The sequence below is a fragment of the Ranitomeya imitator genome, chromosome 5 (genome assembly GCF_032444005.1).
Source record: "Ranitomeya imitator isolate aRanImi1 chromosome 5, aRanImi1.pri, whole genome shotgun sequence".
NCBI classification, from domain to species: domain Eukaryota; kingdom Metazoa; phylum Chordata; class Amphibia; order Anura; family Dendrobatidae; genus Ranitomeya; species Ranitomeya imitator.
In genome coordinates this window covers 233719334-233744672 of record NC_091286.1, presented here as the reverse complement: position 1 = coordinate 233744672, position 25339 = coordinate 233719334, and the positions used below count along the sequence as shown (strand labels likewise).

Sequence of the window (25339 nt, the reverse complement as noted above, 5' to 3'; positions counted from 1 at the left end):
TATATTGAAGAGCAGTGGGATACCTAGAATAAGCCCCTGCTGTAAACTAAGAGGTCAATAGCCTTGTGTGTGTTTTTTTTTTCCCATCACATTGTGGAGTGGAGGGATAACTAAGATAAGCCCCCCTGCACATGTGATAGCCGTCTGTCGGCCTAAAGTCACCCCGATCTGTGACGGGGTGATGGTCACGGTGTCCGTCAGAAGAGGCAATTTGCATATTATATTTCCCAGAGGAGCATTGCACGGCGAATAAGCCTCCTTACCTTGACAAGCCAGAGATGGAATGTCACTCTCCATAAGGAGAAACGATACCCCTTAGACCCCTGTCCAGAGCCTCTCACCTAGCCAAACTAGTTCTCATGCTTCGCACAGATGAGGGCCAACAGCCCGAAACACCGTGTCTGGGAACTGAGATACTAATTTGGCTTTTATCCTAAGTCATATTGCACAACTCGTTAAAGAGTTGATTGTGACTTGTAGGATCGCTACTTCCAACAGGTGGCGCTATAGAGTTTAAGTCCTCTTTTTCTCAGAAGAGGCAATTTGCATATTATATTTCCCAGAGGAGCATTGCACGGCGAATAAGCCTCCTTACCTTGACAAGCCAGAGATGGTATGTCACTCTCCAGAAGGAGAAACGATACCCCTTAGACCCCTGTCCAGAGCCTCTCACCTAGCCAAACTAGTTCTCATGCTTCGCACAGATGAGGGCCAACAGCCCAAAACACCGTGTCTCCGAATTGAGATACTAATTTGGCTTTTATCCCACGTCATATTGCACGACTCGTTAAAGAGTTGATTGTGACTTGTAGGATCGCTACTTCCAACAGGTGGCACTATAGAGTTTAAGTCCTCTTTTTCTCAGAAGAGGCAATTTGCATATCTTCATCTCAGACCAAAGAATCCAATTTCTCATAGTCTGAGAGTCCTTCATGTGTTTTTCTAACAAATTCTATGTGGGCTTTCATATGTCTTGCACTAAGGAGAGGCTTCCATCGGGCCACACTGCCATATAGGCCCGACTGTTGGAGGGCTGCAGTGATAGTTGACTTTGTGGAACTTTCTCCCATATACCTACTGCATCTCTGGAGCTCAGCCACAGTGATCTTGGGGTTCTTCTTTACCTCTCTCACCAATGCCTTTTCTCCCACGATTGCCAAGCTTGGCTGGATGGCCAGGTCTAGGAAGACTTCTGGTGATCCCAAACTTCTTCCATTTAAGGATTATGGAGGCCACTGGGCTCTTAGGAACCTTGAGTACTGCAGAAATTCTTTTGTAACCTTGGCCAGATCTGTGCCTTGCCACAATTCTGTCTGAGTTCCTTGGTCAGTTCCTTTGACCTCATGATTCTCATTTGGTCTGACATCCACTGTGAGCAGTGAGGTATTATATAGACAGGTGTGTGCCTTCCCAAATCAAGTCCTATCAGTATAATTAAACACAGCTGGACTCCAATGAAGGAGTAGAACCATCTCAAAGAGGATCACAAGGTAATGGACAGCATGTGACTTAAATAGGAGTGTCCAGCAAAGGGTCTGAATGCTTATGACCATGTGATATTTCAGTTTTTCTTTTTTAATAAATTTTCAAAAATTTCTACATTTCTGTTTTTTTGCAGAGTGTATATTATTGAGGAAAAAACACTTTTTTTTAAATTTACCAAATGGCTGCAATGAAACAAAGAGAAAAATTTAAAGGGGTCTGAATACTTTCCGTACCCACTGTATGTGACCTGACACGACAACTGCAAGATGTATACACGGGTAACCAGGTGAGCAAAGGTCCCTGACATGTGGTTTGCAAGGGTTGATAGCCACAGCAGCAGTAATTTAAGGTCTTTTTAGAAATTGACGGTATTTTAACAACTTTATGTTAGGATTTTAAGCTACTGAGCTATGCTTGATATTGTGGGAATAACCCTGTAAGGCCTCATTCATGTGTTTGTTTTTGTTGTCCGTTTTAAAAAAAAATTTTTTAATGGACTGGAGATTGACACATCATTGTCTATGCCTTTTTTTTATATTTTGCAGACCAATGGTCCAAAAATTCTTGGGCTTTTAACCAAATAGTGGAGCAAAATTGTTCTTAATAATGAATGGGTTAGCAAAAGACACAGCACATGAATGCCATGTGTTGCATTCTTGTGCTGTTAATTTAAATCACGGCATGTGAGTAAGGCATAATATAAATTGAAGACTTTCAAGTTTTTCTGAAATGTCGCAAATATTTATTTGCTCATGCTAAATAGTCTAGAACTGTTCATAAAATATATATGGTGGTCACTTAAAGGGTTCTACCCCAGCTGCAGTGTGATCTGTTATTTAACAAACTGCAGCTGGTGCAGAACATTGTCTGAAAGTGGGCAATTCCTTTAAGGGGTTCTGGTGTACACTCTATTGGTTTTAAATGAAGGGGTAAATGCAGCGCCCCAGAGTCCTGGTCGTTGCAGTAATGTCGTTCTTCCACCAGGGGGAGCGATGTTACGTCTGATGGCACCAAAGGAGTTCACCCTGCCAGGTATCACAGCCACACACACACTTCACACGCCGGCCACCAGGGGAGCAAAAGGTTCTATCCATTAGGCCACTCCTCACACTTGGGTAAAACTGGGGGTTGGGTTAGGAAGTGAGACAGTAGGAGTAGGAGTTGGAGAAGGAGAAGCTGACTGGAGGGAGAAGGAGATAGTTAGCAGGAGAGGAGAGGAGAAGACTGGGCTCGGCCCAGGAAAGGAAAGAAGGACACGGAGCTGCGCCTGCAACCCATGCGGCAGCCTCCAAGGAAAGGACAAAAAAAGAAGTGTGCTGTAGTGAGTGAGCACCGAAGTCGTAGCAACAGGAGTATAACACCAGTGGGAGACCAGCTAGAAGCAGGCTGCCTCCCACTGAGCGCAGATCCGGTAGCCGGAACACCGAGGGAGTAATGTACTCTACGCTTTACTTCAGAGACCGGCAGGGCAGTCGATTCCAAGTTGGCTGCCCGACCCAAGAACCTAAGCAGACAATGTGGCAACGCGGAGGAGGGGCGACGCTAGGGTCCCTATAAAATAGCCTCAGGCCACCACCGTCATACGGGTTTGTCCTATCCATCTGGGGGACAGAGAGAAGAGTAACAAGAGTGAGGACCCTATGGGAGCTAATGCACGTAGGGACCTACTACGTTACTGTGCGCAAGGGGAAGGCTACTGATTTCCACCTGGATAGGGGGACTCTGGAATTGCCATCAGACCGGCCGGATTCTGCCTACCCTGTCATCTGGCACCCTGGACTGTGGATGCTGAAGCCTTCAGTAAAGGTAAAGAGACTGCACCCATTGTGTCCTCGTTATTTACCGCGCCTTGCGCCATCCACCATCACCATCTACACTTCTGGGAAGCCCTGGGGATATACATCACCTGTGGGACAGTATACCATCTAGCTGCCATAACATCACCCCAGCGGACCCCTAAGCAGCGTCGGTCACCCTGACCGAATACCACAGGTGGCGTCACGAACACTACCATTATCTACAAACTCTAACCCCTTTATTGGGCGCCCCTCATAGGGCCACGGTCCGGGTCGGGCCACCGTGACATCCCAGCTGAGGGAACTGAAGGACCCGGTACAGAGTACCCCCTTGCCCTTACGTGGGGGCGCTGCATAAACATGATCACATCATTGCACCTATTTATACCTCCACCTTACAAGTTTCTTACATACTACCTTAGGAGGAATCTGACACTAGGTTTATGCTGCCCTAGTACCAAAGACCATTAATTCAGATAAAAATCATAGTGCACAACGTAAGACCACAATTCATTTATATATCAAAGTTTTCTGAAAACTTACATTGCAGCTTTTACATTGATTACTTGATTTATCTCGTTTTTTTGCTCTATTTAGGTTTGAAATGTATAATAAAAAATAATCCAATGAAAAACAGTTTTTGAGAGGTTTATTAGTGAGACTAATGTCACAATAGCTTTAAAACAAGCCAAAGTTTGTCCAATGCACATACGGAAAGTTGAACTGGTACAGTTTGATATTGTTGAAGTGAAAAACAAATGCATGTTTATCCAAGAAAAATAAGTCCCACTTAGGCAAAAACATCACTAAAAACAGTACGTGGACTAACAAAAAAGTTAAAGGAAATAGTCACGTGAAAAACGTCACTAATTTGCAGATATTGGTTTAATCTGCAGGCTAATAGCCTTCTGAACCTGCCCGAGCTGGCATTTAGAGCCTCACTGCTGGGAAGAAATTAATTTTATTCCTATCGGTAATGTTCAGGTTCTAGTCATGGGGGTGGCACCGGCACGGTTTCAGTCACTGCTCTGTGTATAGAGATGCAGATGTAACCGCACCCACGGCACTGACTGACAGCCATCCCTAATGCTGAGTTTGTCGGTGCCATCCCTATGACTGGAAGCCGAAAGTTGCCGGGGGAATAAAGTTAATTTCCTCAGGTCTGCAAGGATCTAAGTACGGGTGCCAGGCAGGTTCAGAAAGCTATTAACCTGCAGATTGACCTAATAGCCGCAGGTTAATAGCGTTTTTTCACGTGAAAGGTTCCCCTTAAGTCACCATCACACAGTAGACTAATCCCTCTGATCATAGGATCTTCTTTTTCATTTTCTAAGCGTAAAAAAAAAAACTTAAAAGACTAGGAGGGCTCACATTGAAAAGTTTACACATTATAAGCTCACATTTCAAAGAACTGACAAATTTAAAAAAAATGTTTGATTCCCTCCGTCATTCATCAGTAAGAGGAATCTGCAGTCACACGTTACAGTAAAATGGAAGAACTGTATGTACAGCTTGAAATATTAAGACTACACTATCTTGTACTACCTCCCATAGTCCTATCAGAGGCTTCAATAGGCAGCAGGACTGACTGTACTGGAGATTACACAATGATCTCACATTGGTGAACAAACACTGGGATAAAGTGCAGCAGTGCCTCTATCAGGAATTCTGGTTCGGGGAAACAACTCCAAGGAGATGTCAAGAAGACTGCTTCTCTCTTAAGTCCATAATAGCCTTCCAGATTGCACATAGCGTTCCTCCCCTGTGAATATAAGAGACAATCATTATCAAGGCCTCAGAAAAAATTAAAATAAATAAAACAATTTACAGGAGCTTCAGATGAGTATGACATCACAAATCTGTGAATCCAGAGAGATTGTGATGGTAATCTTGTGAAGTTTTGGCAGTTAACTAATCAGTGACTCTGGTCATTTTAGTAGCGTGGTGGGTCAGTTATTTTTCGTTTGTAAAAATGTGAGTTAAAGCTCCCATAGACATTAGATGGCATTCCTCTGAACGATGCTTTGGCTAATCATTTGGCTAGCAGCCATCTTGGATGTACAGTGGGTACGTAAAGTATTCAGACCCTTTAAAATTTTTCACTCTTGTTTCATTGCAGCCATTTGGTAAATTCAAGAAAGTTCATTTTTCCCATTAATGTACACTCTGCACCCCATCTTGACTGAAAAAAACAGAAATGTAGATTATAATACATTTTTCCATATTTATTAAAAAAGAAAAACTGAAATATCATATGTTCATAAGTACTCAGACCCTTTGCTCAGCGTTGAGTAGAAGCGCCCTTTTGAGCTAGTACAGCCATGAGTCTTTTAGGGAATGATGCAACATGTTTTTCATACCTGGATTTGGGGATCCTCTGCCATTCTTCCTTACAGATCCTCTCCAGTTCCGTAAGGTTGGATGGTGAATGTTGGTGGACAGCCATTTTCAGGTCTCTCCAGAGATGCTCAATTGGGTTTAGGTCAGGAAGGTCACAGAGTTGTCCTGAAGCCACTCCTTTGTTACTGTAGCTGTGTGCTTAAGGTCATTGCCTTGTTGGAAGGTGAACCTTCGGCCAAGTCTGAGTTCCAGAGCACTCTGGAAGAGGTTTTCATCTAGGATATCTCTGTACTTGGCCGCATTCATGTTTCCGTCAATGGCAACCAGTCGTCCTGTCCCTGCAGCTGAAAAACACCCACATAGCATGATGCTGCCACCATCATGTTTCACTGTTGGGATTGTATTGGGCAGGTATGATTTTCTCCACACAGACCGCTTAGAATTATCACCAAAAAGGTCTATCTTCGTCTCGTTAGACTAGAGAATCTTATTTCTCATAGTCTGGGAGTCCTTCATGTGGTTTTTATCAAACACTATGAGGGCTTTCATATGTCCTGCACTGAGTAGAGGCTTCCGTCGGGCCACTCTGCCATAAAGGCCCGACTGGTGGAGGGCTGCAGTGATAGTTGACACTGTGGAGCTTTCTCCCATCTCCCTACTGCATCTCTGGAGCTCAGCCACATTGATCTTGGGATTCTTCTTTACCTCTTTCACCAAGGCTCTTCACACACGATTGCTCAGTTTGGCTGGACGGCCAGGTCTAGGAAGACTTCTGGTGGTCCCAAACTTCTTCCATTTAAGGATTATGGAGGCCACTGGGCTCTTAGGAACCCTGAGTACTGCAGAAATTCTTTTGTAACCTTGGCCAGATCTGTGCCTTGCCACAATTCTGTCTCTGAGCTCATTGGCCAGTTCCTTTGACCACATGATTCTCATTTGGTCTGACATGCACTGTGAGCTGTGCGGTCTTATATAGACAGGTGTGTGCCTTTCCAAATCAAGTCCTATCAGTTTAAATAAACACAGCTGGACTCCAATGAAGAAGTAGAACCATCTAAAGGAGGATCACAAGGAAATGGACAGCATGTGACTTAAATATGAGTGTCTGAGCAAAGGTTCTGAATACTTATGACCATGTGATATTTCAGTTTTTCTTTTTTAAATAAATATGTAAAAATTTCTACATTTCTGGGTTTTTTTCAGTCAAGATAGTGTGCAGAGTGAAATGAACTTTTTTGAATTTACCAAATGGCTGCAATGAAACAGAGTGAAAAATGTAAAGGGGTCTGAATACTTTCCATACCCACTGTGTCTCCCATATATAGCGGCTCCTGTTTGGTTGAGCACTTTTGTGTTCTTTATGGGAAACCGACAACAGACATGTCTGAAGGCTTATTTCTGGGACTCAATACAAATCAGCAATCCGAAATCAGACATAGCTGATTGACATCTCCCTTGACAATCAGTTGGCATGAGTCCCCATGCTCCTTAAACTGTGGGCCGAACAAGTTGATATCTGTGCCTTCAACAATAGTCTAATGTGTATGGGGAGCTTTAGATTAGAGGAGGGAATACAGTATCAAGTTATTCACTTATTTAAAATAAGTTTAAAATCAGAGTTTTACTCTAGTTAAGTGCAACTGCAGAGAAAGCCCTATTTTATGTTGCTGAATTACCAAGCAAGTTATTTTCTCCTTAACTGCTATGTAATTATTGTTTTATGCTATGCAAAAAGAGAAGGTGGGAAGGCAACCAGACACTCGTAAGGCACTTCTCAGCCTCTTAAGCCATAAGATTTAATATGGGATCGCTACGGCATATAATCCAAGATCGCAGCTTAGTGGGTGGTGCTCAACTATGAGAAATATCGTCTTGATTCAAACAAAGAGAAAATGAAAGTGGCACTCACCCCGATGCTGCTGTCAAATGAAGTCCTTTATTCGAATATATACATTAACAAACGAGAGTTGAGGAGGCGGCTGGTAGTGAGCAGGGTGCGGGTGCGGCACCCTGCTCACTACCAGCCGCCTCCTCAACTCTCGTTTGTTCATGTATATATTCGAATAAAGGACTTCATTTGACAGCAGCATCGGGGTGAGTGCCACTTTCATTTTCTCTTTGTTTGAATCAAGATAATTATTGTTTTAGTTATAGGTAGTTTTAACAAGAGCTCCACTGGATATCCTAGGTTTAAGATACTTCAGTGCCCACATATGCAATGATGTCGCATAATTTACCTTAGATTCATGGATTTTAAGTCTTCGCGTGTAACATGCCACAGTATATCCTCCAGTGTATAGTCTTCTGTCAGAAACTTGCATTAAAATAAGTGAAAATATTTACATTATTTTCTCGTCAACGGGTTCACTACATAAAGATTTTACACTAATGACCTAAATTATAGGCCACCAATTTAATATCCCACCAAACGTCTTTAAAGTTGTGACTATGGGTCAAATAACACTGTAAACGAAATATAATTTAAATAATGCTGATAAAATTATCATACAATATTCATGTCTATTTAAACTCTATTTTTGTGATTTTATTTCTATCCATGTATGTATTATATTAAATAATTCATTCAAGTGTAAATCTCTTTAGGGTTCATTCTCACGACCGTATTTTCAGCTGAGTGCTGTATGGGGAAAAAACAGCCAGCACTAGAAACAATGATATTCAATGGAGCAGTGCAGATTAATGATTTTTTTCACTGACCGAATCAGTATGAAAAAATAAATAAAAAAAAATAAAAAATCGCAGCATGTACTAGTTTTTCCTCCGAAAATCGGATGAGACTCATTGATTCAAGGCTATGGCTGCTTAAAAAAAAATTGGACTCCATACGAAGCACACAAGATAGCATGCGATTTTTACGGATACATTGCAGTTCTGTAATTAGGAAACTATTAATAGCTGCTGCTATAAAAATTGACACACGGATGACAAGTGAGAAAAAAAAAATCATTCCACTTTTCTGGATGAAACTGAGATTTCTTTTTATATGCTCATGTGAACCTACCCTTCGGCAAGGTGGCAAGTGACTTCTCTACAGCCAGCAGCAAAAGTGCCTATATAGGCAATGGGGGAGATCTACTGCACAAATGTGCTGAGATTCTAATAATGGCATTATTAACAGCATACACCAAATGTATTTTGGACACATTTTAAAATAAAACATGAAATGTATACAAAGAGAGCATGGCTAGTGTACCAATAATGCTAAAGTTGGGGCAATGTTTGGTGCAATAAGCTGTTGTAAGTATAAGTTAACCACATGGTGGCATATTAAAGAAAGTGTCGGTCTGTCAGCTTAATTTGCTGCCCTATTTAAGGGCATAATAATCATAGAAAAAGTCTACAAATAGAGAGTAAATCCCAGCACTCAAGGTCCAATATAGCAAGAAGTGTGAGAATTGCTTTGAAAAATAACATTTATTAAATAAATCTAAAATTTGAGACAAATCAAAATCAATTATCTAAGACAGGGGTGGGGAACCTCCGGCCCACGGTGACTTTTCATGCAGCCCGCGGGCAGGTCCCCGGAGTCCACAGCCAGCCCTTTAACCCCCAAGTGCACACAGCGTTCATTACAGAATGCGGCCTGCACATAAATGACGTCATCGGGGTGGGCGGGGTTAGCGCCAGGGTAGGAGCGGTTAGCGCCCAATGCTCTCCCATCCTCCTGTCCCGGAAGAAGAGCTGCTGCCAGAGAGTCCAGAGCGATCTCTGTGCAGGCAGCTTAGTGCCTGTCTGCTGGTGATCTGTGCCCCTCAGCTATGTGCCCCCCTGTGATTTGTGTGGCCCCAGTATTGTGCCCCCGTGTGATCTCTGTGTCCCATAGCTATATGTCCCCCAGCTAAGTGCCCCATGTGGTTTCTGTGCTCCAGCTATGTGCCCCCCCGTGATCTGTGCCCCCCAGCGATAAGCACCCCTGTGATTTATGTGCCCACCAGCTTTCTGCCCCCTGTGATCTCTGTGCCCCCTGTGATCTCTGTGCACCTATGTGATCTCTGTGCCCTCCAGCTATGTGCCCTCCTGTGATTTCTGTGCCCCCCCCCCGGTAATCTCTGTGCCCCCCAGCTATGTGCCCCCTGTGGTTATTGTTGCCCCCCCCCCCCCCACCCCCATGATCTTCGTGCCACTCCCCCGGTGATCTCAGTTTCCCCCTGGTGATCCATTTGTCTCCCTGGCGATGCCTGTCTCCCCAGTGCTGTATATCTCCCCTCCCCAAGGAGGGGAGGATATGACAAAAAGATGACTGCTCTCCTGGCCGACACAAACCTGGAATAGCAGCTGTGAGAAGCACCTAACATCACAGCTGTACCAAAAAGAAGCAGCTCCAGCCGTCACATTAAGGGTGAGTTACCGCAATTAATTGTTTGACTAAATATACCGGAGTAATTTTTAAGGTGACACCAAAACTGCCGTGGAGCGGGGCCCCACATCGCAAATTAGGGTGCCAACCTCTGCTGACGGGAAGGCTATCAGATCTTAGGGCCTATTAGGGACAGGGAAGGCATATTGCCGTTTTCTTTTCTCCCTTTATGGGCCACTGCCAGATTCCCGGGCCTATATTTTCCTTTTCTTTGGGATGTTTTTAATGAATTTTGTGTAATTTTTGGTATTATCCGTGTTTGAATAATTAATAAAGAGTATTTTGATAGGGGTATATTTTTAGTTTTGGTGACGTCTTTATAATACTCCCCATTTGTTGTTACCAATTTAGATATTTGGTTTAATTTAAAAGTAGGTAAGAAATACAGGAAATTAAAGTGTCTACTACTAGGATTACCACTGTTCTGAGTATCGATACCAATAAGTGGACAAAAAAGATAGTTCTAATATTAACAATACAATTGCGATATTAATAATTTCAATTGTGGGGTAACCAAACTTAACCCGGATACGCAAGTATCCCACCTAAGTGTGATATCCCACACCAATATCAACCATGGACATGTTTTCACAAAATTCTGTCAGCAGTCGTACAATCAAATAGAATCAAAATCATAATTCCAAGACAAAAGTGAACATGGGGTCATAGCGGCCAACAGTGGTTGGACACAAATAGTAAATTCAGTCATCACCCCTCAGAAACATGTGTTCACAAATTGATAAACAGAATAGATGTTCTCATAAAAACAAAATCACAGTGGCGGTACATAAAATGAAGCAGTAATGACTGACTCCAAGTGTTCCACTGATTAATCTGGGTTAACACATGGGTTCAATTACCCTATGGACTTTTCGGAGTTTTAAAGCAGTTTCCCTGATGAATCCTGGAGGGGGAAACATGTTGGGAGGCACACAGGGAATGAACAGGGCCAAGTTTACTAAAGGAACAGCTGTGGACTGCTCTTGTATGGGTGGGAGTCTTTGGTGATGTAGGGCCTTCTAGGTGTCAGTTTATAGGGATATCCTGTATCCTTCCTACATATTGAACTGAACAATGATTACAGCCTTCATTGACTGCCTCATCAACACCAATCGAATAGCTAAGATAGTTCCATTTTTGTACATAACCACTGTATTTTTGTATAGATAAGAACGTGAAGTACAGCGGGTAATTGAACCCATGCCATGACTCAGATTACTAAATATAACCACCTACAATCAACAATTGTTGCTTCATTTTATATATCACCACTGTGATTTTGTTTTTACGAGAACATCTATTCTGTTTATCAGTTTTAGAACACGTTTCTTAGGGGTGATGACTGAATTTACTATTTGTGTCCACGAACTGCTGGCCCTTATGACCCCATGATCAATTTTGTCTTGGTTTTGATTCCATTTGTTTGTGTGACTGCTGACAGAATTTTGTGAAAACATGTCCCTGGATGATATTGGTGTGGAATATCACATTCATGTGGGATGCTTACATACCAGAGTTAACTTCGCTTCCCCCGCAATTGGAATTATTAATATTGCAATTCAATTGTTAATATTAGGACTACTTCTTTGTCCACTTATTGGTATCGCTACTCAGGATAGTGGTCATCAGATGGCGACACTTTCATTAGTTTTTACATATTTTCCTTGTTTTAGATAACAGATTTTGATTTGTCTCAAATTTTAGATTTATTTAACAAATGTTAGTTTTTAATGCAGTTCTCACACTTTCCAATATATTGGACCTATGTAAGGGCAGCAAATAACAGGTACTCCTTTTAGTCCAAACTGAGCAAAAATGTAGTGTCATTTGGCTACTCAAAGTGCTAAAATGGTATGCTGGAAATAAAGGTCATGCGACTGATTTATTAATGATCAGAGCACTCTCTGCCTTTTTTCAAGTTTCAGGGTGATTATTTAACATATTTCTGTATCTGAAATTATACACATCAAACGGTCAGTCACTGCGGAGAGAGAGATGGAGGAAGTACTCTTCTCATGTATTCATTACAGTAGCTAAACAGTACAATGTTTACGTAAGTTTTGCTACAAGCTGGCTGTAGCAGTTGCATGTAAACAATTGGGCACCCCTGGTCAAAATTACTTTTATTGTGAACAGTTAAGCAACTTACATAGGTTGAAAAATGATCTAGGTCTCTCAAGTTCAACCTTCAAGTTGAAGATGAAATGATCTCTAAAAGGGCTGAAGTTAAAGCGAACCTGTCAGCAGTTTTGGCCTCTACAAACTATGGCCACTGCCTTTCAGGGCTTATCTACAGCATTCTGTAATGCTGTAGATAAGCCCCCTGTCTGACCTAAAAGATAATAAAAAATAAGTTATTATACTCACCCGGGGGGAAGGGGGGTGGTCCTGTCCGATGGGTGTCACAGGTCCGGGTCCAATGCCTCCCATCTTCTTGCGATGCCGCCCTCCTGTTGCTTCATGGCTCCCTGACATCGCGCTCCTGCGCAGGCGTACTCATCTGCCCTGTTGAGGGCAGAGTAAAGTACTTCAGTGCGCAGGGCCTCTCATTTGGAAAGTAACACAGCTTGTAAATGGTTTTTGTAGCCAGACAAGAGTCTTTCAATTCTTGTTTGAGGGATCTTCATCCGTTCTTCCTTGGGAAATTCTTCTAGTTCTGTGACATTCCTGGGTCATCTTGTGTTGTGAATTCTGCTCTTGGGCTCCCTCCGGTGGTTGTAAGTGGCACTTTTGTGAGTTCTGCTCTTGGGCTCCCTCTTGTGGTTTCTAGTGGTATGGCTGCTCCTTGGAGTTAGCTGTCATCAGCTGCCTCCACTTATCGTCCGCTATTTAAGTCTGGCTCTTTCTTCAGCCTGTGCCACTTGTCAATGTTTCCTGGCTGGATTCACATCTCTGCTTGGATTCTCCTGGTTTCCTGACCAGTTCTGCAAAGATAAGTTCTGGCTTTGCTCATTTCAGTCCACATGTTGTGGACTTATTGTTCTGTGCATTCTATATTTGTCCAGCTTGTCAGTATGGATTTTTTCTGTTAGCTGGAAGCTCTGGGAAGCAGATTTACCCTCCACACCTTTAGTCAGGTGTGGAGATTTTGTAAACTCTGTGTGGATTGTTTTGTAGTTTTTATACTGATGGCACAGTATCCTTTCCTGTCCTATCTATCAAGCTAGACTGGCCTCCTATGCTAAAATCTGACTTCATTTCTGCGTATGTTATTTTCCCCTCCTCTCACCGTCAATATTTGTGGGGGGCTATCTTTCCTTTGGGGATTTTCTCTGAGGCAAGATAGGTTTCCTGTTTCCATCTTTAGGGGAAGTTAGATCTTAGGCTGTGCCGAGGGGTCTAGGGAGCGTCAGGTACCCCCCACGGCTATTTTTAGTTGCGCTGCTAGGTTCAGGGTTTGCGGTCAGTACAGATACCACCTCCTTCAGAGCTTGTCTCATGTTGTTCCTAAACCACCAGATCATAACAATCTTGCATGTACCGTACTACTATTTTGAGGGCTAGCCACAGATTTTCAATGATGTTCAGATCAGGGCACTGTGAGGGCTATTGTAAAACCTTCAGTTTGCACCTCTTGAGGCAGTCTGTTGTGGATTTTCATGTGTGTTTAGGATCATTACCCATTTGTAGAAGCCATCCTCTTTTCAACTTCAGCTTTTTTACAGATGGTGCAATGATCGCATGAAGTATTTGTTGAAATTTAGCTGAATCCAATCTTCCCTCTACTCGTGAAATGTTCCTCGTGCCATTGGCTGCAACACAACCTCAAAGCATGATTGCTCCACCCCCATGCTTAATGGTTGGTGAGATATTCTTTTCCTGAAATTCTGTTTCCTTTTTACTCCACATTTACCTTTTGATCATTGTCACCAAAATGTTCTATTTTAACTTTATCAGTCCACAGGACTTGTTTCAAAAATGCATCAGGCTTGTTTAGATATTCTTTTGCATGCTTCTGATGATTAATTTTATGGTGCGGACACAGGAGAGGTTATCTGATAACTCTTCAATTAAGGCCATATTTGTGCAGGTGTCTCTGAACAGTAGAACAATGTACCACAATGCCAGAGTCTGATGAATCTTTCGGAAGGCATTTTGGAATCAAACAGGGCTTCTAATTTGCCTTTCTGGCTATCCTACGAGCAGCTCTCACTGAAATGTTGCTTCTTCTTCCAGTCCTTATCTGCAATCTTCTTATAACCTTCTCCTGCTTTGTGGGCCTCCACCGTTTTCAGAGTGCTATGCAGCTGCTTAGAATAACCCATGGCTGCCTGCTGTTTTTTGGCACAAGGTTAGAGGAGGATGGGTTTTTATAAAGCTGGGAAATTTGCGCTATCTGGCCTTTCCTAACTATGGCCTAACTATGATGCATCCCCCTGCTCTGGAATTCTCTACCCCAACTGTATCAGACTCTTTATTACCATGGAAACGTTCAAAATTAACCTGAAGACCTGCCTCTATTGATAAGCCTACAACACGTCTAACCCTTGTTCCACCAAACTGCTGCACGAGCTCCTCCACCCTCACTTACTGCATCCTCACCCACCTCTTGTAGACTAAGCCCTCACGGGCAGGCTCCTCTCTCCTCCTGTACCAGTCAGTGACTCTTTATTCAAGATTATTGTACTTTTTTATTATGTATACCTCTTTTCACATGTAATGCACGATGGAATAAATGGCGCTATAATAATAATAAATAATAATAATAAGCCATAACAGGCTAGTTAAGGTCTGAAATACTGGTCAAAGTTGTTACGCTCGAAGGTGGTGCATGTGGTTTGTGGATCCACTGTGTCGGAAACCGGACCTACCCTGGAGGGGCGTAACTAAGAAGCTACATTGGTGTTCACTGGAGCCTCTAGTGGTGCGACAGGTAGCGGCGTCTGGCAGTAGCAGCTGGCCCAAACGGTCTAAGCCATTAATTCAGAGTTCAAGACAGGGCAGGTCGGCCACTGGGACAGGTTCACACTGGGTAGACAGAATGGCCACTTGGGTCAGGTCCAGACTCACAGGTCTCGAGTAACACTTCAGGTACCGAAGACTCGGACACCGCTGAAGTGGTCACAGGAAACAAGGACAACCAAAACTGGACAAGGGATATGGGAATAGCTTTAAAAGACTAGGAACGGGGGACCTGGTAACATACAATTGCACACACCAAACCACCTAACAGTAACTATAGTGTTTGCTTAGGCACCTCCCTATTGGGGAGGGTGCCTTCTATACAAGATGTCTGAGACGGTTCAATGAATTCTGCATTGAGCAGGGGGTTGGATACAATGACCCTGGAGATCCCTTCCAACTCTAACATTCTATGATTTTATGCCTCTCAGCTATTGGCTGGGAGACATCTAGCAGGTATTCACATTAACTAAATGCCTCCTAGCTGTCAGCATTTTACAATGTGTGCGCGCTGCACCTTTAAAAGCAGGGGAGCATACTCGGCGCTCTGCCAGGAACTGCGGGACACCTGCACACGGACCAGAAAAAAGGAGCACACCGAGGACTACGCCGAGGCCGGGGTAGTAAGTCGGCGTCCCCGCATGGTGGGAGGAGAAGAACCATGCGAAGGTGCCTGCAGACGCTACAAAAGTTATCTGAGCACACAAATCTCCAAGGGTGCTCAACCTTTTGTATCGACCCATTTTCTTTTTTGTAATTTGTAAAATGAAGAAAAATTACAACATATATTTTTTTTGCCTAAAATACAAAAGAAATGTGTCATCTTTAACTTTAGGCCTTTCAGAGATCATTTCATCTTCAACTTGCTTAACTGTTCACAATTATAGTAATTTTGACCAGGGGTGCCCAAACTTTTACATGCTACTATATGCTGCCCATACAAAGGCAGTAAATTAGATAAGACAAATTGCTGTTAAAACTAACATAGCAAATTGTGATACTATTGATAATTCACTCCATACAAGTCATTCATATCCACAGCTTAACGTCATAGAAGCATATTGATTGCATACAATCTGGCACCTCATTTGCTTTGTTGTCAAAGTTGATTAACATTTAGCTATAAAACATTAATAATCCAGCCATCGGATGATGTCCTGTTTCAGTGACCAGGACGCTGCAGCCAATCATTGGCTTCAGCAGTCAGGTGACTGTACAGTGGGACGTCCTCATTCCCAGTACCCATCAGGGCCACAGCTGGAAGTCTTGTGCCGAAGTTAAAGGGGGATTAAATAGGGTGTATACAGTAGCGTAGCTACCAGGGGGGCAGAGGGTGCGGTCGCCCCGGGCCGGAAGCTCAGAGGGGGCCCACCTGGAGCTACGCTACCCTTAACTATATTAGCCTGCTGTGCACGCCAATATAGTTGAGCTCTGCGGTAGAGCAGAGACAGAATCTCCCTGCTCTGCCGCGGTCTGTTCTGTAGAGGAGCATGTACCCGGGGACGCTGGGTGCCGACACTGTACCTACTGCCTCCAGCATACTGCAGACACACACACACATTGCCGGCTGTGTGGTGTCTGCTGAAGAGACTTCAGGACGCTGCTTCTTCCCTGCCTGAGCCCTGCATACAGGAGGACAGGAGATAGGACGACGTAGGAGCTCAGGCTGCAGGGGCTGGAGGTGACTGCACTGTGCAGTGAGGAGGAGGCAGGACATTGTTCCCCTCCTGACATGTCCTTGAGGTTTCTTGCATCCATTTTGCTCTGTCTCAGTCTGTCTCCCTCGCTGTTAGTCTCTCTGTCTCACGCTCTGTCTCGCTCTCTCTGTCTGTCACTGTCTCGCTCACTCTGTCTCGCTCTCTCTGAGTCTCTTTCTCAGGGTCAGTCTCTGTCTCGCTCTCTCAGTCTGTCTCGGGCTGTCTCGCTCTGTCTCTGAGTCTCGATCTCAGTCTCTGTCAGTCTCTCTTTCTCGCTCTCTCAGTCTCGCTCTGTCTCTGTTAGTCTCTCCCTGTCTCGCTCTCTCTGTCTTTCTGTCTCGCTCTCTCTCTGTCTCACTCTCTCTCTCTGTCTCACTCTCTCTCTCTGTCTCACTCTCTCTCTCTGTCTCACTCTCTCTCTCTGTCTCACTCTCTCTCTCTGTCTCACTCTCTCTCTCTGTCTCACTCTCTCTCTGTCTCACTCTCTCTCTCTGTCTCACTCTCTCTCTGTCTCACTCTCTCTCTGTCTCACTCTCTGTCTCACTCTCTCTCTCTGTCTCACTCTCTCTCTCTGTCTCACTCTCTCTCTCTGTCTCACTCTCTCTCTCTGTCTCACTCTCTCTCTCTGTCTCACTCTCTCTCTCTGTCTCACTCTCTCTCTGTCTCACTCTCTCTCTCTGTCTCACTCTCTCTCTCTCTCTCTCTCTCTGTCTCACTCTCTCTCTCTCTCTCTGTCTCACTCTCTCTCTCTGTCTCACTCTCTCTCTCTGTCTCACTCTCTCTCTCTGTCTCACTCTCTCTCTGTCTCACTCTCTCTCTCTGTCTCACTCTCTCTCTCTCTCTGTCTCACTCTCTCTCTGTCTCACTCTCTCTCTGTCTCACTCTCTCTCTCTGTCTCACTCTCTCTCTCTGTCTCACTCTCTCTCTCTGTCTCACTCTCTCTCTCTGTCTCACTCTCTCTCTCTGTCTCACTCTCTCTGTCTCACTCTCTGTCTCACTCTCTGTCTCACTCTCTGTCTCACTCTCTCTCTCTGTCTCACTCTCTCTCTCTGTCTCACTCTCTCTCTCTGTCTCACTCTCTCTCTCTGTCTCACTCTCTCTCTCTGTCTCTCTCTCTCTCACTCTCTCTCTCACTCTCTCTCTCTGTCTCACTCTCTCTCTCACTCTCTGTCTCTCTCTCTGTCTCACTCTCTCTCTCTGTCGCACTCTCTCTCTCTGTCTCACTCTCTCTCTCTCTGTCTCACTCTCTCTCTCTGTCTCACTCTCTCTCTCTGTCTCACTCTCTCTCTCTGTCTCACTCTCTCTCTCTGTCTCACTCTCTCTGTCTCACTCTCTCTCATTCTCTGTCTCACTCTCTCTCTGTCTCACTCTCTCTCTCATTCTCTGTCTCACTCTCTCTCTGTCTCACTCTCTCTCTCTGTCTCACTCTCTCTATCTCTTGTAATGTAGTCCTGTAGCCGGGGTCAGGGTCCTATCAGTCCAATGTGTCTCATCTCATATCAGTAAATACAAGGTAACAAACATGAAAATGCCATTTATATAAACAATAAAAATCCTCATAAAGTTGAGGATAAATATATATGATGAAGAGCCAAATAGAATAAAAATGGAAACAGCCAGTAGGTGAGTGTAGATAATCACAATCACATATGGATGCATATGTATACTCAGTCTGAATAACATGGCCCACAAATGGGGAGAAGGCAAAAAAAGAAAAGATGACATACAGGGGGGCGCACTTTGTTCTTTCATTGTTTGATATTTTACCCCCCCCCCCCCTCCTTTCTTTCCATTCACCTCTTTAGGGTCTTGTCCAGACAAGAGTATTCTTTTTAGGGTTACCTGGATTCATTCAGGGACCTATTCCCATATGGTGGACTCTATGCGCAGTTACTGCTTGTTTTTATTTTCTGCAATTTGCAGCCCACAGAAAGGGACAGAGATCAGAATCCAAGGGAGATACGTGGGGGCTAATGCGGGGGCCATGATATATTTTCAATTACAGCAGGATCATCTGCTGAGGTTCCCCCTATACCCATGATTAAAGCGTGCCACCATAGTTGTAATCAAGGTTTAGGGGCCCACTCAGATGGTTTGCCTCCCCTGAGCTGAACCCTTAGCTACGCCTCTGGGTGTATAGGATTTTTTTAACACTCTTATTTATATATTTTTTGCCCCCCTGGAGCATTTTAATATTTCGTTATAATTTATTGCTAATTGATTCTGTAACTGGGCTCACAAATTAGCTATTGTTACAGTGGAAATGCAGCTACAAACAATTACCAGCATTGATGTGACTTGACCACTTGAGCAAGAAGCATTATTGCTGATTACTAAATTGGGTATTACTAGTGTGAACTTCCTTTGCTCTCTCTCTAACTTTCTGAGGGCTGCTTACTTTCTGTGCAGCTGTTAACTCAGAAATGTCCCTGCAGAGTTACTTACAGAGTATATGTGAATTTTAAGATGTCTGGTTCTCTGTAAGCGATTAAACTGAGTCAAATAGAAGTGCTACATACCTTGTTTATTGAATCCTCATCGACTTGATGTTGCTGTAGCCAGTAGATGAGTTCTAGGTCTTCACTGCATGCATTGGGGGATTTTATGTGGCATACTGAAATACCAGGGATATCTGTTTCAGAAATTAACTTGTTAGACATTTCAGGTATACGGTAATTGTTGTACATTTTATTGCTATTACAGTTAAAATGTCACATACTTGAGAAAGAAATAAACTATCTTCATAAATATAAATTGGAACCTGATCTAATATATTTTGGTAGATTATAAAAGCCTCCTAAATAAATTGGTGACTAATGTTTAGCAAATATGAGCTGAACTATAACCTTTTTTTTTTTAAGATAACATTACTGAGGTACAGCTTTCCGCAATGAAGACTAGGTCTTATTTACTGGGAAGAATCACAGGAATCTTATTTGTCATAATCAGTTAAGAATCAGACATCCTCATATTTTTTTTTCCCAAGAAAGGAGAACCCTTAGTGTAGGGCCAAAGGGTGCAGCTAGCCTCATGGGGTAAAGACTCCACCAACCACTGTGACCAATTGGAGCACAATTTTGTGTTACAATTGTCGGGTGAGCCGAGCTTTGGAAGTGTGATTACTGCACCGCTGCTATTGAATCTTTCCCTAACCCTCAAGGGGTTGTCCCATGAAGAAAAGAAAGTACATTTTAATTAATAAATCTTTGAATATTTGGAAATTCAACAATTGGTTGTGTTTTAATTTTTTTTCCTATGCTGAGATAAATCTTAGAAATGTTCCCCTGCTATCCACTGTGTTATTTGTTGTGTCCGCTATGCTGCAGTTCATAGTTGCACATACACAGCTACTGGCTAGGGCAAGAAGGATTAATGAATATATTGGTAACACTGGGACTCTCCGCTGTTTGTTTTATCACAGGAATGAGTGTTTCTGCCATGTCACCAGCTCTGTCTCAATTCAGAGACATAAGAGATAATGTGGCCCCAGAGCTATTACATCACTGACTTGATTTATGAGGTTTGGAGACATTGCAGAAATCGATCCTCCTGTGATAAAACAAACGGTCAGGAAAAAGTGTTCACTGACAAATGAGCTGTTGCGGTCCTTGATGTTTTATCAGTATATTAACTTAAACTTTAACCCCTGGCCAGGACTTATGTATGAGCAACCATGAGCTGCAACAATTGTACATGGTTGGACACAACAAATGACACATTACATACTGTAGCAAGGGCATATTTATAAGATTAAATCAGAACAGGAACATTCTTTTTAAAGCACAACTAATTGTGGAATTTATTATTATTGCGAGATCTATAGCTGAAAATGTACTTTGTTTGTCAGACAACCCTTTGCAGTTTTGACCAATCTGAACCTGTATTTCATTTTCTCAAATGATACTCAAAAGAACCTTTTACAGTATATAGACCAAGGATTGTGTACTATTAAACACTACGACCCAATTCATCATTTGTGAGGTGTTTTACGTTACTTTCCTTTTTTGTCTTGTGGTATTAGTTGAAGTTTTTGATGCGGTTTGTCGGAAAGACAAAAATGGCATTTATTCCTGTTTTGAACTCTTTTTGAGGATTTTTGATGACCGAAGTCGCACATTATGCAAAATGGCGCAAATATTGCATCAAAATACTGGCGCACTCAAAAACACACCCAGGGGGAATTTAATTGGACTTGCGCCAAATGTTGTCCCTTTTTAAAAAGTCTCAATTGAGGAATCAGGTAAAAACATCTAGAAATCGCTAAACTCCGCCCACGAAGCATAAAAAACAACAACAGGCAAGCATGTATGAAACAGACTTCAAAAAAGTAAAAGCGGAATAATGAATTGGATGCTAACAAAAAAGTCACAAAACTAGACAAAAAAAAGGCGCAAAGGCAATGATGAATTGGGATCTACATGTATACACAATTTTGACATGCATAGCTCTTTTACTTATCGGCTGTGTCCGGTTTTGAAGTCGTTTGATCTCTTGATCTTTTTCTTCAATAGCCTGGCGTAGTAATACTTGGAATTCCCTCTCTTTCTGTAACAGTTCTTCTAGAAGCCTACATCAACAGATCACATTATACAGACAAGAAAGTTTAATAAATCATTGAAAACCAGATTAAATTAGCAGATCTAAAAGGGTTCATATACTCCCAAGATACAGTACTATAGAAAAATTTATTGTTACTGCCAAATCTGGATGTCTAGATCTCATTACAGTTTTCTTACCTGTTCGACTCAAGTTTAAGTCTCCCCAATTGCATATTAAGAGATCTGTGAGCACTCTGAGACTCATGAGACACAGTGGAACTGAGAGTGCTTACTCCAGAGGTATGCACATTGTCCTCATTCACTGCGCTAGGCATCTCGCTGGTCTGGTGTGTTGTGTGTCCATTAGGGTCTTCCTCCACCTCCAGGTCATCTTGGTCTGCTGGGTCACTTTCAGAAGTAATACTAAAATGAGGCCGCAGTTCTGGAGAGCGATAGAGAGATATGAGTGTATGCTCTTGCTAATCATGCTAGGAATATATACGGTAAGAAACATTGGTGAGGGTATTAAAGAGGTACAGTGAACTTTAAATAGTCAAGACCAATCAAATAGTAAGCCATACAGACTTACAACCACTAGGCTAGCTAAGCTAGAAGCAACATATCAGGGGGCCCCATGGAACATGGGAGTACCTGTGGGAACCATTTAGTGCAATTCAGCTCCCAATAAAATTGTAAGGTTTTTTTAAGAAATAAACAATAAAACATATATATAATAAATTCAAATGAATCACAACAAGGTCCTCATGGATGAAAAAAAGCACAGAGATGAAGCCGAACCCACATCTAAACAAGTTTTTTTTAGAGATATGCTGTACATAAATCATGAAGGGTATAGTAGGTTATAAAGTTTATCCGGTATCATATATAAGTACTGTATTTACCTCCACCCAAAAATCATGAAAAGAGTTTTTGTAAACACATAATATATAGAAGGAATGTCTTTCCCACAGTAGTGTTTATTACTAATAGCACCAATGCATGGAGAAAGATAAGCAATAGCTCAATAAATATGTTTATATAGAGGAAATGTATGGAATAAGGCCAGTGTTCAATTGCCTAATTGATTAGATAGATCTCACAGAGGATGTGGGACCACAGCAATAAAAGGCTAGAAGGTATATCCTAATTAAACCTAAACATTAAAAGAATGCATGTGCTCAACAACAATACTTAGGTGGATATGTAAACATATGGCAATTAAAGTGCTAGTGCAAAAACAGAGTAATGAAGTAGTCATAGAGCACAGCGATAGAGTAATAGTTAGGAAAAACGTTCAAAATAATCTCCTTACGTTATAGCAGTTTCCATCACAACTTGTGAAGGCCTCAACTTGCGTTTCACCCTGCTTCTTTAGGGTGCGTGTATATAGGAGATGTAAAGGTATATGGTATATATAGGGGGTTAAGCCAATGAAGAGCATCACTGGGCGCATACGCAGTCATCCTGGCACTTGCTGTCATGGCGCCTGTGCCTGGCGTGCGTTCCCTAATGCGTTTAGGGTCCTCACGACTTTTCTCCGACATCATAAGGGTCAGGTAGATAGAATTTTAATGCTCGACCCCTTTGGTACTCAGTAGCTAAACCACTGTCAGGGAGAAATAGCTGAAGGAAAATGAGAGCTTGGCCACTAGCTATCATATGAGTATGGTCAGCTTTAAGATAATGTGGTAAGAGGTAAATTATTAGACAGTTGAGGTGCCATTATGTCTTTGCCTGAGTTTTTTTTATATTTTTACCTTTTTGTAATGCAGCTCCAACCTAGTTGATCTGGATTAAGTATGAGAACTGGCCTTAGTCTTTGCAATTGGGGAAAACAAGTAGCTTAAATTACTCAAAAAAGCTGCATGTAATGGAAAAATATGTCTTATAAACTTATTTTTAGTGGCATCGGGTACCTTGCTGGTATGGTTAAAAATCTAAAGAATGATGATATGGACTGGAAATATATATTGACCAGCACAGAAGAAGTTCCTCTTCACTAAAAAATCTAGCAACTGCCACAAAAAATATATGATTATGATTATTATTATTTATAATTATTTTAATAATTATAATTATTATTAAAAATTAATTGCTTTGATTCTAGGTCTGATTGATGTTGAGTGTAGGGATGGACATAGAAGTCTCTGATAAATATTGTAAATACAAACTAACGTACATACAAAATCTGGATTACCTGGTACCAATATGGTAATGGCAGTTTGTACTGCCTTTCGAATGATGCTGTCAAGAGCAAACATCCAGTGTGGCTTGATATTGTGGTTTCGAAGAACTTTGTTGACCTGGTTGCAAAACAAACCAGAATTTATTATATTTGACATGCACACAAATTTGCCAACTTTGAAGTATAGTTGACTTAGATCATTCAGATTTAAAAAAAAATTGGAAAAATTAAGAGGCTAGCTCTAAGTTACAGCACAAAAGTTCATTATGGAAAATATTAAAAGTATTGAGATGGACTGCTAACAATAAGAGTGTCACCTCCATGTTTATTATATTTCCACTCACCGCATCTTGAAAACCAAACAGGACCATTTGGACTTGACTAATGGCATGACTATCAAAGTCAAGCTCTAGTTTGAGTTTTGAAAGAGTAGAAGCAATTATCTTCCGGTCAGTGGATCTCACAAATTCTCGTAGACTTGTCACCAGGGTTGTAATATGCTCCCTCTTTAATTTAGTTTCTTCTGTTCCCTAAAGCAGAATTATATTTAGAACAATGTAACGCAAACAATCTCAAAAGGTAGGTGCCTTGCTTACATTTATTTTTAGTACAACTGTTGGCTATCTCGTTAAATATTTAGAAAAAAAAAAGGCAACCGAGTACCAAAATCATGCATAAATGAAGATTGGGTAAAAATAAGATCATCCAAAAGAGGCTTTTCTTGGTTATGAAAAGATAAAAAAAAGAGGAAATGGACACTGTATAATAAAAGGCTAACGTTTTTTCACATTGCACTCACAAACCTAAATATGTTTTATTGGGATTTTTATGTGATATACTAACACAAAGTAGAAAGTGTTTGTGAAGTATAAAGGAAATGAGACATGGTTTTCTAATTATTTTAAAAATATAAATCTGAAAATTGTCAAGTGTATTTGCATTGAGTACTGTGTAATCTGATACCACTCAATAAAATTCTGAGTGACCAATTGCCTCCAGAATTCACATAATAGTAAATTGAGTTTACATGTTTGCAATTAATTCTCAGCGTAACTACAGCTGCTCTGTGAAGGCCTCAGAGGTTGAAAACATTAGGAATCAAACAGCATCATTAAAACAAAGGAAAACACCAGACAGGTAAGGAATAAAATTGTGGAAAAGAGTTAAATCAGGGTTAGGTTATAAAAAATAGTCCAAGCTCTAAACATCTCACTGAGCACTTTCAAACCATAATCCACAAATGGAAGGAGTATGGCACAACCTTAAACTTACCAAGACATGGCTGTTCACCAAAACTGACATGCCAAGCAAGGAGAACACCAATTAGAAAAGCAGCCAAGAGGCTCATGGTGGCTCTGTGGTAGCTGCATAGATCCACAGCTCAAGTGACCGAATCTTTCCACAGAACTACTATTAGTCTATATACTTCACAAATCTGGCCTTTATGAAAGAGTGGCAAGAAGAAAGCCATTTGTGAAATCAAGCTACCAGTAATCCAGTTTACAAAAAACCATGTAGGGGAAATAGCTAGCATATTTTTTACGCCACCGCCTCTCTCGCTGCCACCCCCCGACTCCCACTATACTTACCGTCCCGCGGCGTCCTGGCGCGCTCCTGCTCGTCATCCGGCGTCTGCTGCTCTGCTCACGTGGCCGACTCCTGCTCCCAGTTGGATGCGCGCACTGGCTTCAGCGGTGCATGCGCACTCTTCCCGTACTGATCTTGGCCGCTCCTTCCAGCTTCCTCTATGCTCCTGGAGGACCCTGACCTGGAAGGTACTCTGCTGCACTGTTTATCTGTCCGCCTCTTCCTCCTGACAGTGCCTGACTGTCATTTGTATTTTTCAAGTAATTCTGGCTCCACGTCTCTCTGCGGTCTCTTTGCCCAGCTTGTCTGCTCTGCCCTTTGACCTGAGCTACTCTGCCCATTGTCCTTATCATTGTCCTTCGCTTTGCTTTCTTCTAGTGCCTGCCTTCCTGTGTCTCCAACCAGTCCGTGTTCCAGTGTCTTGGCCGTGT

At 42.3% G+C, this 25339-nt stretch overlaps 1 protein-coding gene across 2 annotated transcripts in view; it reads right to left on the bottom strand.

Annotated features, from left to right (window-relative positions):
- Positions 1 to 3913: 3913 nt before the first annotated feature.
- MAP3K5 (mitogen-activated protein kinase kinase kinase 5) overlaps positions 3914 to 25339 on the bottom strand; it is a 295259-nt gene continuing 273833 nt past the window's right edge. Inside the window, exons 24-30 of one of the 2 annotated variants that reach the window (XM_069725964.1) lie at positions 23666 to 23851; positions 23334 to 23439; positions 21335 to 21578; positions 21053 to 21165; positions 19118 to 19230; positions 7859 to 7935; positions 3914 to 5043 (exon numbers count right to left, since the gene is read on the bottom strand). In XM_069725964.1, coding sequence (XP_069582065.1) covers positions 4980 to 5043; positions 7859 to 7935; positions 19118 to 19230; positions 21053 to 21165; positions 21335 to 21578; positions 23334 to 23439; positions 23666 to 23851 — 903 coding nt within the window. In that variant the 3' untranslated portion in view covers positions 3914 to 4979. The remainder of the gene's footprint in view (positions 5044 to 7858; positions 7936 to 19117; positions 19231 to 21052; positions 21166 to 21334; positions 21579 to 23333; positions 23440 to 23665; positions 23852 to 25339) is intronic. The other variant, XM_069725965.1, reaches the window with a different exon arrangement.